Here is a 21,422-nt window from a genome sequence, read left to right on the forward strand (position 1 = left end):
ATGTATCATGGGATTTACAAATTAATATCATTTCTAACTATTGTTCTAGACATCTGACTGTATCTTATTTCTTAAATTCCTAAACGACATATTATATTTGAAGTTGTTTTATTTATATTAATATTATAATAGGTACCTATTTTAGATATTATATATTAGATGAGAGGTACACTAGACCAACAGTTTGTGGATACTAAAAATAATATGGTCAAGATAATAAAACAATATTATACATTGTTTACTTTTTTGAAAAATGTAATTAAAATTTGCACAAACAATACAATTATAACATAATATTATGTACAGTTTGTAATACTGTAATAGTAATAATAATAAATTATTTAAACGATTATAAGCCTATAAATTATAAAAAATAAGAAGAATCACTATCATGGTATTTACCCGATGATAAAACGAATGCAATTGTCCGTGCATTATAAAGTATGCGTCATATAATTCGTTCCGTATATTATGCAGGAAATATACAAAATTTGAAATCAATACACTCATTTTTAGACGACACACCTACCCTCGATACGCCCTATACTACATTGCTGCTGCGGCGAAGTGCAGGTAAAATTTGCCGATACGGTTGAGTCTATACAATATATTGTAACCACGCAGATTCAATTAAAAACTATAAAATCGGTTTGGTGATCCAATTCCGTTCGAACGATACAGCGATCAGCTTAATTGCGCTTGGCAAACAAACGCACGCGTATATACGCAGGTACAACTGCAGGGTTTTCCGACGATTGGATTTGGCATTGGGTCGGGATGCACTTGATTAAAGATGTCTTCAATCCCCTCCCCTCCACCCCGATCGTTGTGTCCGCACTATATACAGGTGCACATACGCCTGCACGAAGACTCTCGAGACTCTATATAGTCGACTCGGTTATAAGGTATACAGTGTTTAATATATATATATACGTTCGAGGGCGATGGAATGGGCTGGGCGACAGGGGGAGACCATATGGGGTGGGACGAGTGGGTAATTCCGGTCATAACGCGAGTGGTAACTTTCTTCGGTTCGTCCGCCGTACACGGGTTTTCAATTAGCGCGTACACAAAACTTTTGCCAACTCTTTATGGGATTTTTTCTTTTTGTCTTATTTTAAAGCTGTTGACGGTATAATTCAATATATGTAGGTTACGAAAATAACGGATTTTGGGGACGTCTCGCGAGCCGTTTGCAATTTCAGAGGGCGTCGAAATAAAAAATTCCATTACAAATATTACGAAATAATATGACGGATAATCTGCCGTAAGACGCTTTTCGACCGATAATAAATACCGTAATGCGAATGAAATGTTTGTCAACGATGATGGCGGTATTCCAGATGACGATGACTAACATAATATATTACATCGAGTACGTTTTTATTACGCGGAGCTTCGACTACACACACTCGAAACGTTCAGTCACGTATATGCCTGTATGACTAAAACGCATCGAAAATACGAAGACGGACATCACAGAGTGGCCGGTCGATTACTATATGTTTTATTTATCCATAAAACCGCGTTCGGTTCCTGATATATTCAACAATTTATTATAAATAAATGACCCGGGCGTATACGCTGAAGCAGTATTTATACTATCACATACACACAATATATTGTAATGCACACAAAAATATGCGCTGAATGTAGGTCAATTGCCACCCGACCCTGGGCCGATGGTTTTTAGGGATAGCTGACAATTATTGCCACCTGTATGCGGTCGATTCTCATCCATAATTTATAATAATGAGCATGTGGCTTTTTATTATGTTAAATTTTTTTTTTAATTCCAGTAAGATCAATATTTAGTATAATTTTTCAAGCCTGTTTAATTTGTATACCTATACAATTAAACAATTTATGAATTTTGATATTGAAAAAGCAATTATTTAAACGGTATAATAATATATAATAATACTATGTTTACTTAAGAACAACTTTTTCTATTTATACATCTGAAAAAACATATAAGTAAATAATTATTCGTTGAAAAAAACGAAAAAGTATATAACATTTTTACATTTTAAAGTCAAATTTATAAGTGAGTGCTCCATTTGATTGAAAGTTGTTACAAGGGTCTAAATATGACAAGAAAATGAAGAGTCCAGACATATTTTCAAAATCCACATAGCATAATTAAATCGATCAATATTCAGTGCCTACGTTGAAAAACAGTCAGTTTCGAATCCGTTAACAAATGTGTTGTTTAAATTTAAAAAGTCCAGCCGTACGCTGCCTTCCGCCGGCCACCGGGTGGCAATTGACCGAATATCACACAAGCTACCATGGTCCTAACATTATATTTTACATTGCCGAAAAGATCACTCACGCAACTTGTCATGGTTGTTTGTGTGTAAGTGTAATGTATATTACTTATATAGTTGAATAGTTTAATTTTTAAAACCATTTCCTATATGATATAGGTATTTTATATAAGTAGGTAGTACGCGTAAATGAACCTCGACACGTGAGTGTCTGACTATAAGTCCTTCTGCACTGATGCAGCTACAGGTAATCGTATTTTATTTTGAAATAATACAAATAATAACGTTTTATCCATTATATTAACACAACTAATGCGTGTGGCAGCTGTCACTATTATAATATATGACATAGAAATTCTAATATTGTTTATTATTAATTATAATATTACATACCACACTGGGCCGGGATCGTCGTCAAGCACGTTACAATAATAATAATATATTATGACTGCTAAACAGCTAATCATAATTATATGCGTAAATACAAACACGTGAACTCAATTTGTAATAACAAACCATCATATTAATATAATGTACGAAAACACTGACTTCTTAAAAACCGGTCACCGATTTTAATGGTTATTATATTGGAGTTAATTTGCACTTCATGATGTGAAAAAAATACTATGTCTGACGGCTGCTGTTACATTGGTATACACGTTTGTTATATACTTATATATAACAATTCTATTCAATCAAAAGTTGATGAAATGGGATAAAAAAAAAATAATAATAACTGACGAAAAAAATAATATCTCAATAAGTGATAAGTCATAATAATTACTATAGAGTCCACGATTAATAACATGATCTAAATGTATATTTGTAAATATTCTGTGAATAATTATTCAAAAATATTAATTATGTGCAGTCCCGAAATTTTTGAGTTAAAATCAAGTAATATAATATTTTATAATAAAATATTATTTTTCTATTAACAACTTAATGTATTATACCTATATTAGGTATTAACTTAATTATCTTTAAAAGTATTAAAGTTTTTTACAAATATTTTTTTACATAATTAATTTTAAGTCATTACAAAACAACATTTTTAAAAAAAAAATATTACACTTTTAATATTTTTATGGCTTTACATTTTTTTAATGACAGGATACATTTTAACTTTATATTCCAAAGCAGTGTTTTTCTGAGAATTCAAATACATACATAAAAATCGAAATTCGAACAAGTTGTTAATCAGCGATAAGTAATAGTACTTAAATTTTAGATAGGTAACCGGAGTTGAGTAGTACAGGGGTACCCCGCAATTATTGCTGGTCTACAACCCTGCTTATCTAAAATTCTAATATTATTGAATATATTTTATGACTCATTAACTCCCATCGTATCTTCATTTTTATACATTGAAATTCTCAGAAAACCTGAATATGAAAATAAAAATACTGTTGGCATTCAATAACAATGCATTTCATTCAATAAATAAAAACTTGAAAATATGATTACTTAAAAATTAAATCATCTTTTAAATGTTTTTTTAATTAGATAGCTATAAAAATATTTCCAAAACCGCTAATTAACTATTAAATATAATACTTTCAAGAAATTGAATAATGCCTTTATTAGAATCACCACTCTGTAGTATTATAACATATATATATACAGTTGTTCATAAATATTTTCTAATAACTTTATAACTATTATACATTGAACATTAATTTTTAACTTAACCCATAAAATGATTTTTTGTGCACAAGTATACAACAGTATTTATAACATATTATATTGAATGTGTAAAGCACTATAAAAACAAATTGCTTTGCGATCAGTTTATGAATAATGAATATTCTATTTCGAAAACGATGCGATTAACCAATGTTTATGAGACGAGGGTCCGAATTTGTTTACGGTCCCAAAGCTCGGCATCAAACGTAGTAGCAAGTGGGTGGGGTCCTCAAACTATAAGGACGACGTAGGCATTCGATATGGATATAGTGTGATGGGCTATAATAATAACAATATTAAATAGGTATACACGCAAATAAATGGTACACTGCACGCGTATTAGGTGACACTGCTGACGGCCCATATCGATTTCCATAATATATAGAGACTTTATAGCTTTATATATTGCACTGCACGCACAGAGCAATTATTATTAACCCCCCCACTCCACGTCCGTCGACGACATCGTACGAGCCGAGTTCAAATACATTAATTCTAATTGCACTTTGTTTGTAATAATTATGTATATATAGACGTCTGAATAACAAAATCGTCTCGTATAACGAAATGCGAGGCGCGGCGTCAGTGGTAGCCGCGTATTACGCACGACACAAACGGAACGATATACAGCGATAGTGAAACGCGATACAGTAAAAATACTTGGTCTGCAGCAGTGGCGGCGGCACTACATTAGTATGATATTATACAGTAGTAGTATAACTTCCAGCGATTTACAGACAGCTGACGACAGAGAAGATATTGGTTAGTGTATACTTTGTTTTTTCGTGAACCTGCAAATGCGTATTAATTTTTTTTGTTTTTGTTTTCACAGAGGATTATTGACAAAACGTGAAATCGTGTTATTGGGCTTTTGGTGCTTTACCAACTTAATTAAAACAACATACATCTAAATGTGTCATTGATGATTGCCTCGAAGAAGTTAATATTATTGTTCGTGATCTCGCAAAGTTGTATTCCAATCAAGCCTTTTTGTTTTTCACTCGTACTAAACAAAGTTGCTCAACAGCTCTAAGAAGCCATTGTTTTTTAATCAGAAATTCTAAGGAATTCAAAAACTTGTTGTATCTCAAAATATTGTGCGTCTCACTAATTGGACGCATTTTAGAGTTATGTTCAGTTCTATGGAATCCTTCACAGATTGGTCTCATTGAATCACTCGAACGCGTGTCCAGAGACGATTTTTACGCCTCATTGGCTATAAAAGACAGCAAAATGTTGAAGCTAACGACCCTTCTTTGAGTACGCCTCTAACAACCACCTCAACCGCTTTTATAATTTAGAATCCCTTGCCTTCAGACGCAGGTTTATATTGGTATATGTTTTATGTTCAAACTTGTAAGTTTCCAAGTTACTGTAGTCTGCAATCATTAAATTTTCATATCCCTCAATACCTATTATACGGTCTTGTCCTACATTCTCAATTTCAATCCACTGTATTTCTTATGGTTGTAAATTATAATAATCCTATCGATCGTATCTCCTGAGAATGCAATTCGCTAAATAATTTTGATTTATTTGATACAAAAGTTTTGTATCCCTCGAGTGTATGTTTTTCAAATTCTTAACTTACATTTTTAATTAGTTTTTATAAGTAGGTCTTGCTTTATTTTTATTCGTAATTTGATACGGATAACCAATATTATCTATATCATAATAAATAGTATTATTGTTATTTACCACGCCATATATTGCATTGTTTATTATATAATATTGTTAAAATAATTATGTGCTGTACGTGAGAGCCCTCGTATAGACATCAATAAATTAATATTTATGCCCGCATAAATGGACAAAATAAATACATTTTTAAAATTGGGAATTAGAGGCTTGCGGTATATACCTATAGTGAATAAAAAAGTGAACGGCAGCGTTTAAGACAGCACGTTCCAATTATTGTCTTAGCACGCACACAGCTGACTGAGAAAAAATTGATTTTTCAACACACGTAAACAACTGCTGGCCGCTGCTGCAACATTGGCACTGTGCCGTAAATTTGCTCGTATTTGTGGAAAAAAATTTAATAAGAATTCAACGCTAGACACGTCAAGAACAAACTTTAATAAATGAAAACTCGAGATCGATGGAGCAGAGACAAAATAAAAATAAAAAATATTGAAATTTCTATCCGGATTCACGATGCGTATCAATCACAGTGGACACACTATTCTATGGTTTTGTAATAAGTCCTCAAGATATTGTTCGTGAAGCCGTAAACGGACAAGAGCGATAACTTTGATAGATATTACATCCGGATGGAGAAAGTATATGTATATGATTGGTAAATTATTATACAAGTTTAATAAAAAAAAAAATGGAATTATGCGTCATTTTAATTTAAATTAATACAACAATATGAAAGAAGCCATGGAAATAAATAAATACAAATATGAAATATTATGAGTTTTGATAATAAGAGTGTAAAAAGTTCAAGTTTAGTCCAAGTTTCTTTTTAAAAGGGTGATTAAATATACAAAGAAAAAAATGTACACAATAAAAATAAAATAATAATATTTCAATGGTACAATTAAATACAACATTCAGGGAAATAATTATTACATTTCACGACTTTTAGTGTAGTTAGCGAGTACTTGGGAGAGAAAGTACAATGACATTAATAACGTCGAATACAAAAGTTTAAGTGAGAGAAAAAAAAACGTATTTATTGTGTATACCACCACCTACCTATATACTTCAATAATAAATCAGCGTAATTCGTTTTCGTTACAACAATTATTATTTATTATTATTATAGGTAGGTACCTACCTACCAACAGTTATTATACTGACGAAAGGCAAAAACGTTTATATTTGACGGTTGACCGAATGAAATATAATTACAATATTCATGTAACGTGTGATAGTATTGCACTGCGACTTCGATACACATGAAAAAACATTTGATACGATTACAAACCATAAATCGTCGGTATATATTATAATCTCTCGCCGTTTGAGAACCATCATGGCCAATTTAATCAAATTTGAATTTGCGTATCTACTGATTCGTGTTTTTGAGACAAGCGCGTGGCCGTGTAATTAGTTTTGAGGTTAGCACGACATTCTGACTGTGAAAAATCAAAATGTCATTGCGGCCTATCTACAGTTTAAGTGTCTTACCATTGATTATAAATAATGGTATTAAACACTATCAAGGTCAATACAATATGAACCTTTGGTAAAAATATCATGAGCAATCTAAAGTTCAAATATTACACTATCGAGACCAATCTCGTGAATTTTTGGTAAAAAAAACTTTTCAGAAACATGTAGTACACGTTCTTAGAGTTCAGTAATTGTTCAGAAGGATACAAACTTTCAAAATTTCTGGCAACAAAACACGTTTTCTATTCCTCGCGAAAAGTTGAGAAAACCGAGATTTGCTATGCGATATATTATACTACTGCGAGCAATATATTGTATAACGTATATTATAATAACATGCGAGAATAAAGCTGCAGCGTTTTCGATTTCAGCAGGGCGGAGACGATGACTATATGATATAAGTCTTGCATCACGCGATGATGCGTATATATTATAATATATTAATGATCACATATTGCGGTGGTCGTCGTTTTAATTAGACGCTCGGACATTTCATATATTCTCGAAATCAATTCGTTATCGTCCGATAAACTCTACCGAACGCGAAAACATTCGCTAACATTTTACCTCTACGTCACAATATAATATATTTGATATGTGTATACAGAGTAACCCGACCACCGGTGATGTGTCGTACATACGGTCTGCAGCACAATCGCGGGATAATTCAAGGTTTCCCGTGCTCTTACACATCGCTGCTAGGGGAGAGACCGCGGTGGCTTTTATTTGCGACCCAGCAGCAGCAGCAGCATCCGTCCGACAATAGGTACATACACCACGCGGGGAAGGTTAAGTACGCAATATACCATGTTATGTGGGGGCCCTTCCCCAAAGACGCGGACGTCGGCAAACTTTCCTCGGGCTGAAATATTTTATACGCACGCGGGTATTATTATTTTAATGCACGCATCCAGTATTTGGCTTTTGTGCGGCGCTACACACCAAAAAGCGAATATCATCCACGCAGTCGTAGACTGCAGGCTGCAGTATATAATATGGGCAGTATTGTACTGCACGCCACGGAGGCACATTATTTATATATGTGTGTGTAACCCTACCGAGTCCATTCACCCGGAGTACCCGACCGTGGGCCGAGGTTTTTTTTTTCTAATTGAAATCTTTGCCAAAGTAAGAGAAGCGAATAAAAAATAAACGAGTAAATCCCGACGTGAGCGGCCGCAACTATACTGACTGACTTGCGTCGTACCGGCTCGTTAGACATATTGTTGCCGGAATGCGTATAATAACTGCACAGAAGAAGAATAATATAATGCGTTATATTATATTATATATTGTATACGTGTATAATATGCGCAGCAGCATAATACGATGATGTACTGCTGCGCGGGTACATCCAAGTTAAACGAACGAACGGCGGCGTAAAGTATAATTATTGTTAATGGATAAGAGAGAAAAAAAATCCGACCAGATTTTCCGTAGACTCTGAAACACGATATAATATATACGTTTCGTGGCTGTAGTCGATTTATACCGATGTTCGAGGTTCTGAGAGTGGCGAGCTGCAAGCTATTGGTTTTTTTTTAACGACTTTCTATTTTATATATATATATATATATATATATATACTTTATATTTCTGTTTCTAAAACACATTTTATAAGCGTTGCTACTGAAAAGTTTATCAATCCAAAAATACGAAATTGAAAAACTTTTGGTCATACATTCAAAATTATAAAATAAAATTGAACAAAATTAAGATTATATAATATTATAAACTGTTTTGGTCTAATTAAATTATAAAAAGAAAATATATAATTTTGCTGTTCAATTTACAATAGTAGCTTGTGAGTGGAATTAAAAACAATAATATATAATATTACTATGCTTTTTTTTAGCCTATAAATTATTACTTTAATCATTTTTAGTAGACTAAAAACTTTTGGAATATATGACGCAACAATACTCGTTGGTAGGAAAACCTTAATTATGTGGTTTATCAAAGTTTCATCGTTAATACATTAAAACCAAAACATTAGTCATTTACGTTACCAGCTACCAAAGGGGAACGACTCAATAACACAATAACATTATAGTTACGACAATATTAACCCGATATATGTTGTAAAATAATATGTAATGATAGTAGACAATTTTGTCGATAAGGATGTTACAACGGTATACTGCATTTGAAATAATATATAAATATTAATAATTAATGAGTCTTAACTTTTAAGACGAGACTGAGTGCGTGTCGGTAAAGTAGCACATTAAATCATATAATCAGAGAATAGACGTAAGAGGGTCAGTGGACGTGCACGCTCACTTCTTTACCGTTTACGGATTAAGAGTTCTATACTGATCGATTTATACGCTGATGTGCAGTGGCTACCTACAGTTTATTACTGCTTGTCCGGATTAAAACAATCTCAACAATATAGTTTTGTCGAATAATCTAAAATGTACCGAATCCGTAAAATTAGAACGACGCATTCATTATTTTCGTATCCCGCTATCCTGCAGCGGTTAATGAATAATGTAAGAATTTAATTTTTGAATAGCCACTAAAAATTTAAAGGGGAAAAAATGTATAATTCGATACTGCTAAAACACTGCAGTAAAAATATTGAGAAATTACACGAGGAAGTGATGCAAAAATTATTTTGAGGCATAGTTATTACAATAGTTATTAACAGAACAATAAACATTATTCGAGCAACGTTATACTATTATTATAGTGTATTATATTATATAGCTATATGCGGTTAACGAGCTTATACTTCTTCAATTCATCTGGTGGAAAATTGTGAAAATGCGATACGTGTAAAATGATTTAAAAACAGTTTCGCAATTAAAAATATAAATTAGTGTGCAATTTTACCACACATATCTGTATAGGTTATGATAATGAAATACATTATTCGGTTAATGAGTAAAAAGTATGATTTTTTTTTATCATATTAATTTCCAAACACAATAAATGATTAGTACACAAATGTACTATGATAGTTACCTATCCATTTTCAGTGTTATGTAGATATTTTTCGAATAATGATAGTGTCGTCGACGTAGGTAATTATCTACAAATAAATTATTCTATGTTATCACTTGTTCAAATTAAAATATTCTTATTCCACATAATAAAACATATATGTATATACTATTATAATAATACCACTATATAGATAACTATATTGTTATGCTTCCAACTTTCAAGGTAGATGTAGTGTATTACATTATTATGTATTATTCATCTTAAACATCTCAACGTAAAATAATATTATTTACAGTTGACCTAGTCTAATTAATAATTATAACCTTATTATTACCTGAACGCGAGTGCCAGTGTTTTAAATAATAATTTGTTATTAACGTTCCGGCCAACCTTTCCGCGTAAATCGTAATCATATTTTCTTCAAAATATATACAACACAATTAACACAAAGTACTAGTTTGCATGCATTTTAAAAATATTTTTTCAAAAATCTAAATAATACCTATGATATTCGTACTTTGAAGCATATTTTCTTAAAATAAGAAACACGTTTGTAACGAAAAAATATATACCAACAATGATTATACCTACTTAATAGTTATTCAAAACAAATAACAAAATAGAATCGAAAAAAAAACCTAGTTACGTCTAAAAACCACAATATTTTTCTTCGGACGGAGAATGTCATAATTTTCATAGTGGTTTTTCGGTACAGACTACACGCCACGCCACTTATTGTGAGGAGCTCGACAAGTGCCTATCAACATATACCTAATAAAATATTATATAGTCACCGTTGTTTTAGTGACACAAAACGCGCGTCTGATTAATGCGCGAGTGTCAGAAAAATCGTCGAACCGCACAGTGCTCGGCACTATAATTTTGACGAATGGACCTCGTTCCTTCGCCAAATATTATAATATACATATTTGATATTTTTAAACCTATACACACTGTAGTTATATCGATCATTGTCCGACTCTGAGGCAACATATATACAGAGGGCCGGATGGTTGTGTCGGAGACCGCGGGCTGTCGTGCAGCCTCGTATACAGTATAAATATATATTATAATATATAAACACATATATTAAACGAACACGTTTAGCGGGGGCCGACTATTATTTTATTCTTTGAAAAAACAAAATACATATTATTGGCCATCGCATATTTTACGGCACACATCGTATAATATTTTGACCGTAAGACAAAAGTGAGAATTTATGAGAATTCATCGTCCACGGAGTTCTGATCCAAAGTGATTTTTTCCATAATACAGTGTATTATTCTAACCAAATGAATAAAATAAACAAGAACAAGAAAAAACCACGCGGGAAATGAAGTCAGTGACGTCGTCGTTCCGACGGTATACGAATAGTATATATAATATTATATTATATAGTTGCAGTTTACGGTTGGAGTGAATTCTGAGAGTGAAATTGCTAACGACGGCGAAATTACAAAAATATTTTTTTTAAATAATAAATATACATAGAAAAGTAAATACTAGGTATTTTTTTACGACGTGATGAGATTTTAATATTTTTTTTTCGCAATCATAACTGACGCTGTGACACGAAGTCTGCTGTAATAAAGATAACGACGAATCGTACATTTTCATCCCGACGAAGAGTCTCGTGCTGGCGCATAGTTCGATAATGTCCCCTCGAGACAAACAACCGAACGGGACACGAAAAGACGCTGCGTTCAATCAATCAAAATACAAAATCAATTATCAGTTTTGTTGACGTGTTTCGTCTATAGTCGACTAAACAACAAAAATCGAAGTATCAAATCTTCATCGGGTCTCTGCGATGATTACATTATCGCCGCATAAAATATATATAAATATTGTAGTATATAATTCAAATAGAATGAACCATATAACTAGGAAATAATAAATCGATTGTCATGAAATTGTGTTGTTATCAAATAAATAGATGAACAGATGAATATTAAAACTATTTAACAATTAAAATCGTTTTATAAGGTATTATCTTATTTATATAAAGAATATAAGGAAAAAAAATGCTGATTTAATAAATCTTGGATAGAAGCGACAGTGCGCGTAAGACGAGTCAGTTATATCCTTCTCCGCATATAAAGCACTGAACTCCTCGGTAAACATTTTTTGTCCAACATGCCCGACTTTTTGTAATAGCCCCCAGGCTCCCTACCTATCCATTTTCGATTCAATGAAGATATGATTTAATTATACACCTCATGCCTTACATGCCTATGAGGGACATTTTGTATAAAATTCCGCTATACGTTGATTTTTATTATTGTTCGTCAAAGTAAATGAAATCGAATTAAAATGGAATTCAAAACACTAAACCTATATAATTTATTTATTAGAGAAACTTTTCGAAACACACCTCTTTAAAATATAAACTTTCAAACTTTTTCACCTCGTTTAAAAATAATAATAATAATAATAATATTTACTAAACTTGGAAGGCAGGCGAGCGGTTTATCTAATTATAAATCAAGGTTAACAATACAATATTTTCATATTATTAACTTGTTTAACATAACATGTATATTTTATGCATCGCAACATAATCGATAATTAATGTCCAGACCACGTAAACTTGTACTTTTATGATGAAATGAAATGAATTAAATCATTATAACGTATAGATTAAATATATATGTATTCATATTATGCAATAATAGGTATAGGTATTGATAAATTTAGATTAAAACTAGATGCAAACATTTTTTTTTTTATAATTAGTTTCGGTATCGATTTACCTGACAACTCATATTCAAAATAATGTTAAATATAAGAGTACAAAGTTATTCGTATTTACCATATACATATTATAGCTCGTACAGAGCAAGTAGGTAATTTATCGTGATATCAACTCATTTGAATAGATCAACCGGAAGTCTTAACAACTTTACAAAACTATACCATAGTAAATTGTTACGACGTCACATCAGCTGATGTTTACGGGCGTTTGAAACAATAATATGATATATAAGCGACGAGCGAATAATGCGGTGAAAATCAAATGGTAACCTTATTCGATACGGACGACATGTTCGCCGTCAACGACGTATGACGCGGTTTAATATACACCAACAATCGTCATCGGACCACCCGCTGGGCATAAAAACACCGATGTGGCTAAAATAATAATATTTAAATATTATATTATTGTCGACCATATTACACGGTTATAGGTTAGGCCATCGCACGGCCGTTTTGCAGTAAACGAGTAAGCGCGGCTTTAATCGATGATGCGCGTTTTATAGAAACCGTTTCATTTATATTTCGATTTACAGGATATTATACATAATAATATAATATATAATAGCCGGTATAATATCATGACACCGCGCGCGACTGACTGCCGGGAATCCGAATAATAATAATAATAATAATAATGATAGGAATTCCGAATTATATATCGTCGGGGGACGTGCAGGGGGAGAAAGAAAAGGAGCGGCTTTCAAAAGAAAAGAAAAAAATAAGAAGATGAGGAGGAAAAAGAAGAATATATGCGTAATAATATATATATAAACCGAGAGCAAATCAAATATTCACCAAAATCGATAAATTACCAAGTAACGCGAACGCAACGTCTCATTGGTATTCAGCAGGTGTTGTTCAGTCACTATGTGGACGGGGCGCGTTTGTCGAGTACGATAGAGCGACGAACATTTATATATACGAACACACATAATACTATATAATGACGTGTGTAGAACAATAGGACCGCAATCGGCGGCGGTGGGGGAGTGGCAATACAATAATAATGCATTAATTCGTTCGTGGGTTTTGGTTTGTTTTTTTCGATCGAGCCACCCAAGTTTTTTGGGACGAAGGAATTCTCATCTATCGAAACCAAAACAAAAAAATATATTAAACCTCGAGGGTTCGTTTTAAACACTCGCATTGCTTATGAAAATGAAATGCTGGTGGGCGAACGCGGTCCCTCCAATTCGTATATATTATTATACACAACGAGAGATAATGAAATTATTAAATCCATTTCTGTGCCGCTTTGCCTTTGCGGTTATAAGCGGTAGGACCGAGACGAACTTCTGAGAAAGTTTAATTGCACTATGCTGATTTTGGGTAAACGACAAAATACGGTATTTTCCTAATTTTTTAAAACAACACCCTCGTAGAACTTACTATAGGTAGTGGCTACGCTGTACTATTATATATTATAGTAAGTTATTCCGATTATTGTAATCATAATAATATATTTCCTTTAAAAGCACCACTGTAATGATTCGCATAATAAGAAATGCCCGCTTTCAGAAATATATAATAATGAAATATACTCCATATAATTTAAGTGGGTATATAAAAGTGTCTATTATTATAATAGCTAAAACTGTCAGTATGATTACGACATTACTTAAATTTATTGAAACATATTATATTATGCAGAGGTAATTTATGCACAGGTTTCGACGTTTCGTTAAATCGCTGTTTCAATTATATTGCATAATGTATAACAAAAAAAAAAAAAAAAATTCATAAAAATAATAAATCCATTCTCACCAGCGGCAGACAAGAAATATAATACAGCTTATGATTTTGAGTAATTTTATGATTGGAAAAGCTCTGTGCATGATATTTTATAATTTTATTGTAATAATTCGAAAAATAATTTTTAAAAATAAGTAAATGAGTTCATAGTCAACAGTTTAATATAACATATTACACAATGTATACATAATAATAATATAATGTATGATACATTATTTATTGTTTATGTAATATTTTGTTTTAACAGCTATTAAAGCAATTAGATATTAAAATCGTTAAAACGAGTGCGAAATTGTATTTAAAGCAAACAAAAAGTGTGAGTTGACGACAGTGAACAACCCTTATAGTATTTTATATTATATTGCCATCATTTTATTGCTATACGGTTAATGACGCGTTCAATTGGCTTTTAGTATTTATCCTGTTCAACGTTTGTGACCGTCAGGCAATACATTTGGTTATAGAGCTTAATAACAAACGACCAACGATTTATGACTCGAGCTTTTTCATTAATAGCTTTCACGGATAAGCAAAAACGGACATCAAATTACTTTACGGTCTTCGAATTGTTTTGGCGCGGGCACATCATACGATTTACAACCACACATAAAATAACCCCCTTATTCACTCCTCGACACAAACGGTTTCCCGCCATCATATTTGTATACGAATATTTATTATTATTGGTTTAATCCAGTTATGTAAAGATAATGTTTATTTCGCACGTATATAAAAAGCTCACTTGTGACAAATTATTGAACTTGAATTCTCGACCGTCGGGAAATTCTTCACCGCCCTGAAACTGCTTGTCTTCAGCGCGAATCAGGTTTCCATCTTGATCTTCGTCCTCGGTCCCGCTGACCACGGGGCCCTGAGATCTTGCCAGGCCGTCGATGTAAGATTCGAGAAACGCATCACCTCTGCAAAAAAAAAAGGAAATCAAGATTAATAAAACAATTTGAAGAATTTAAATAAAGGTATATCATGTAAAATATTGTCTATGACGTATGGTTATGCTATGAACGTATACATTTAAAATAGAAGTATATATGTGTCTATATTATAATTTATTTATTTCAAAATTGTGGTTCAACTTCCTTTCACTGTATTGGGAATGAAAATGAATATTTTATATTAATATACCTACGTTTGTTATACATTTTCACCTTGAGGAATATAGACTATTTATAGTTTTACATAATAAATTGAACATAAATCTTTCAAGTCATAACTCCTACCAATACATATTGATTTAAATTAATTGTATGTATAATAAATATATAAACTATAAAAATAACAATATATAGTGACATAGTAATCTAATTTTAACAAAGTTCTTGTTATTGTTTCGCTAACAAAATATAATATAATAAAGTTTTGACAAGTTTACCCAATTTCGGCATAGGGCAATATTATTCCCCTAAAATATAAAAATATCAAACACAGACACATATAATTTATATATTATTATATATCCCAAGGGAGGGGACTTGTATCTGGATATAATTGCTCAAATAACCATTTAGATTTTATCGTTTTACATAGGCCAGGCGTCAACGTTATTAGACGCCTGACTTTTTATGGTTGGTTATCTCATATAACTTTAAAATCAGAACTCATGTAAAATATGATTTTTTTTTACTAAATCTCTGTCTTTAAACAAATATAGAGATTTTGCATGTGCTTTGATCATTAAACTAAGAAAATTTAATGAATTACTATAATATATATTATATAATAAATAAGAGCCGCGCTCATAATGGAGCAAGACACAATTAATAACGTTGCAGTGTGCTGTTTTGATAAGCAGGGATTAAGCAACCTCGACCGCCCTTTTTGGCGGGGGTGTATTACCAGACAACCCTTTCAACTGAAGGCACAATTAGCGTGTGCGTGTGTGCGTAACTGTGTGTATGACAACGGACGAAATGGTAACCCGAATAGAAACAACGTTCTTTGTTTATCGCCGCTCACAAGTCGCTTCGGGTCTCCTATGTTTTGTAATAATGGCACTTGAGCGACAACACCACGAGTGGGAAGGGTGGGAGTGTGGGACACCACATCAAACCAAACAACTTTTCAATTATCTATATACGCAGAATGAAAAACTCTGCGGACCAAAAGAAAACAGTGTGTTTACGTATTTATTATTAAACAAGTTAATAGTGATGTGAGTGGAAAAAAAGTGTGTCTTATAGAGGTACCTATGGATCTACGGTTATAAATAAATATATTTAGTCCGAATAAAGTTGGAAATATATTTTGAATATTCCGGGCCTACCCGAAGGCTGATGGGGCTTATATACTGAAGATAAACGACTGGATTCGCATTATGGAATGGATTAGAGCCCTTTAAAAAGCTTCTTATCGACCGACATGGGCGTTCGGTGGCTTTCAAAAAGGGTAGGTAGAGGATGATATTTAGCCAACAATGGTGATTTAGACTTCAGATGTTAGCAGAGACAAAATAATCGGATTACACGTTACACAGATGCTTTTAGGACGAAACAAACCGATGTACTTAAGGATGTAATTATTTACTGACTCACAAAAGATGACAACAAATAAAATATTTTCAATTTTAATAATAATTATTATAAATTAATTTATATTATAAAAATATACAAAAAAATATTTATCTAGTGGTCCTTTATTTTTGTAATGTATCCAAGTTCATTAATTATTTGAAGTATGCTATACTATTAAGTAAATTTAACATAATTACTAATTAAAAAAAATCATAATATAGTACTCCAGTTTCACCAATATAAGAGCGCGTTTACTTTAGTACTAAAGTGGTGAATTTTTACTTATTATCATTGTTAATGTAACATCGGTGTATAACCCAAATATATATTGTGTTATTATTATGTTTAATCGATCTTTATTTCGCTTCGACGACTTGGCCATTAAAGTTACTTAAATTGTATTGTTATTACTTACGCACGTCCGGATAATAATAAAAACAACAAATACCTCATTCGGATTCAAAATAAGAATAAGAATTTCTAATATTGTATGTTTTAGAACACAAATAAAAATCTATAGCAAATGAAGAAATCACAAAGAATCAATAGGTGTAAGTATGTAACTATCGTAATATTTCATCGGATCTCAAAATGTATATTCTAATTTAGTTTCGATCAATTCTATCTATGTGTCAACAACTTAAATTATAATAATTGTGTGTAAGACAATTATTTTCACCATAAACAATGGTCTGTAATTTAGATGTAATATTCGAAAACGGTGTTCAATGATTTATGTTACAAATTCAGAGTGGTATTTCAGATATGTATTCAACGCTCTACTGCAGTCTCTACAGTTTACGTACAATAGTCAATAAATCGTATGTTCCAAATATTGTAATCACATTAATATATTATCATAAAATCAACTATTTTAGATTTTATGAATAATGTAATAGTATTTTAAACGCCTATAGAAATGAATAGACGTAACACCAAAATGATCGGATAAAGGGCGACGGTTAAAATAATAATCATACATATATACATAAAGCAGTACACCTACGGTGTGAAAAGCATCACCATCACGTATAATTTGACGGGAATGCTATTTTCATGGAGGGCGTCAGTATATTAACATTATCATCATTCCAACGGCACCCGATGCATTAAACCTGGTTCAGAGAGATATCAATTAATTTCATCCCGGAAGGCAAATAATTAGTTTTGTAACCCCTCTCTGAACTGTCCGTTTTAAAGGGAAATTCATTGACAGGAATTTATATAGCTATAGGGTTATAAGAAGAAAAAAATATTGATTATAATTGAGTTAGACATTGATTAAATCCATACACATTTTTAGAGACAATATTGTTTCAACTGATATTTTCGCAATAGTTTGTTTCAAATTGTAGAGTAAACGTCGAGGTAAACGTTGTGTATAATATAAATATAATAATACAGACATACCTATAGATACAATTTTGTTCATTTATAGATGTTCTTTTCTTAAAAAAATTTAATTTTGCAATATGACATTGTTTATGAGTAATAATTTATACATGATAAACGAAAACATTTATTTTCATTAAGACAGCTGACAGAGTTATCATTTATTTTTTTAATAAAAGAAATAAGTACGTCTGAAAACAAATAAATGTGTTAATTGCCTACTCCTCCCGAGAGAATTTTCATTGTTTTTAAAAAAAAAAAATAAACGTGTCTAAAGTTTTAAACTGTTATTACTTTTTAAATTCAACAGAGGTAAAGATGAAATCCCTGCGGGGCATGTTTCCATGTCAAATCCAATAATCCGGGCCACTGAATTTGTCAAGGAATCCTCTTTAAAAAAAAAAAAAAAAACATGTATACCCGAGAAAGGGTATACGTTATATTTTTACAGTGTGTTCTACCGAACGGAAGCCAATTTATTGGTTGTTGCTTGCCCAGCGTATTATGAAGTCATAAGGTAATAAAGGATTATTATATCTGATAAAAGGACAGCCGGGTGGCCCCATTGTCGGTTCCCCTGCAGTTTTAATACTAGAATGTCACAGACAGACGCGTGGTCGCCATGGAAACTGTCTGCGAATCCCTACTACCCTAGTATGTGTTTTAGTTTATACACACTGTATGTACGTGGACAAAAAAAAATTACACTTCTTGCAATCACCCTTTGTACCGAATGAGTCATTTCAGTTACACCACGAGTTCGTAACACCCTTTTAGAATCTCTCCAATTTGAATACGATGATTTTTATATGCATTCAGAAAAACCTTATGATTGCATAACATAGCATTTCATCGCTAAGTATATACCGTATAAATTAATTTTATTCATTTCATTCGTTCGTTCTTTTGAGGTAAAACATTGGGTAAGACCATCAAAGGAGAGATGCCTTATCTAATTATACTAACCAAAATAAAGCCACTTGACTAAGTAGGATTTTGTGTAATAATAAATATTTTCGGTATAAAAGCTTTTGATAGAAAACCTGCAGATGGCAAGACTTCTGATATTAAAGCTCTAAAAAACCCTAAAAATCATTTTAAAAAACAAATTATTTGATGTACCCACTTATTTTGTTTCATTCTTTAGATTAATATATAGGTAATACTAACAGCTACCTAATATAAATTACTATATTAGGTCACAGTTGTTAATTAAAAGTTCTTAATTATAAAATGTTCACGTAACTTACACGTGGAAATAAAAATATATTTATATTATATATAAGAAATCATTAAATAGACATGAGTATAAAGTATTATATATACTACCTGTATAGTGAACATTTGGTAAATAATAATATTAAAAACCACTAAAAATAAATATAAATAGTTTTTGTATAATATATACTATATTCTGTTCTAAGTAATATTAAACAAATTTACAAATGATAAAACAAAGGTACATTAGAGGGTTATACCAACAGAAAAAAAAAAATCTATAAAAACACTTCTAGACTAATAAAAATTAACGTAGACACAAAATAATATAATGTAAGGTATAATAAACTAATCAAGGAATGAGCATAATTTAAGTTGCTCAATAATATTACCATTGTTAATGCCTAGGTTTAATTAATAAGTGTACAATGGCAAATACATAGTTTTAAGTTTTAAAGTGACAAATAGTTGTGAATCCAAAAAAAATGATTCTGGACAGAGTTAAGTTAAAATCTATAAATTGCCAAAATTATTATGGTACTTAAATTATTCTAGATCGATAATATGTTTTCCAAAAAAAATACGTAAACTCACAACATTTTAAATCTGCTTAAAACCTCAATCAAATCAATTCAAACAGTTATTAGCTAGAGTATATAATAGGTATATAGAACTGAGTAGGATCAAATCTAACTTCATGGACGTTAATACATATAATTCGTCAATATAATGTACGCACACATTCATCATTTTTAAATTTTATGATAATATTATGATGAATGAGTAGAGCAAAAAAAAAAAATAGGGTGTTTTGATTACAAAACATAACTGGTACAAATGTACCTATAATTTTACATTGATCAAAATTAATACAATATTACAATGTGTGGGTCAACGTCTTGTAATCATTTTCATCATCCTTCACAAAACGAATTCACGGTCAGCCAAACAAATATTAAAACAAGTTTTATACACAGCATAGTGCATAGATTATATATTACGCAAAAACAGGTTGTCGATCTATAAATTTGACCAATATCACAATAATATTATAACATGTAAGATGGGAAGACAAGCGAGTTCTAGCCGTACCACGTGAGTATATATTATAATAATATATCTGTTGGTTTCTACACAAATTTACCTCAGCCCCTGGGATCGGGTGACATTTTGTGTAACCCTCGTGTACATTCGTATACCCTACTACACAATTGACGTCCGAGACCTTTGCGGCTTACTGTGTATTTTATTTTATTTATTATTATTATATTTTTTTTTTTTTGACGATCAACTGGGCCAAACACGAGCAGGTCTGGACATGTATTATGCATGTCGAGGAAGCCGAGCACGCGGTCTAATCAACCGGAGAGGAAATTCATGAAATATTCACAGACCCAAAGGGAGCATCTAGACGCAAATACGAGGAAACGCATCAAGATATTCGCGTTAGCCCATTAAAACACACTCGCATAGAAATATATATTTTACAAGAAACTGATCGGAAAAAAACAAATTTTCATCGTTTGGACATTAAACAAAAATAACTCTAAACCTAAAAATATCAAAAACAAATTAAGTTTTAATCCAAGACGGCAAGACCTGAAAATAGTAACCGTGAATAATATGGACAGTTACCATAATTTATAGTTCACACAAAACAGCTGTTAATATAATCTTAAACTATTTGGTACTTCGAAAATTGTTTTTCACATTCATTAAAAATAAAATCAACTTTATGATT

General features: G+C 31.6%; 1 protein-coding gene across 9 annotated transcripts in view; it reads right to left on the minus strand.

Annotated features, from left to right (window-relative positions):
• Positions 1 to 21,422, minus strand: part of LOC100162603 (protein sprint) — a 93,577-nt gene that overhangs the window by 11,798 nt on the left and 60,357 nt on the right. For all 9 annotated transcript variants that reach the window (XM_008186088.3, XM_029491112.1, XM_008186085.3 and 6 more), the window contains one exon: positions 15,286 to 15,463. In XM_008186088.3, the coding sequence (XP_008184310.1) occupies positions 15,286 to 15,463 (178 nt within the window). The remainder of the gene's footprint in view (positions 1 to 15,285; positions 15,464 to 21,422) is intronic.

The sequence above is a fragment of the Acyrthosiphon pisum genome, chromosome A3 (genome assembly GCF_005508785.2).
Source record: "Acyrthosiphon pisum isolate AL4f chromosome A3, pea_aphid_22Mar2018_4r6ur, whole genome shotgun sequence".
NCBI classification, from domain to species: domain Eukaryota; kingdom Metazoa; phylum Arthropoda; class Insecta; order Hemiptera; family Aphididae; genus Acyrthosiphon; species Acyrthosiphon pisum.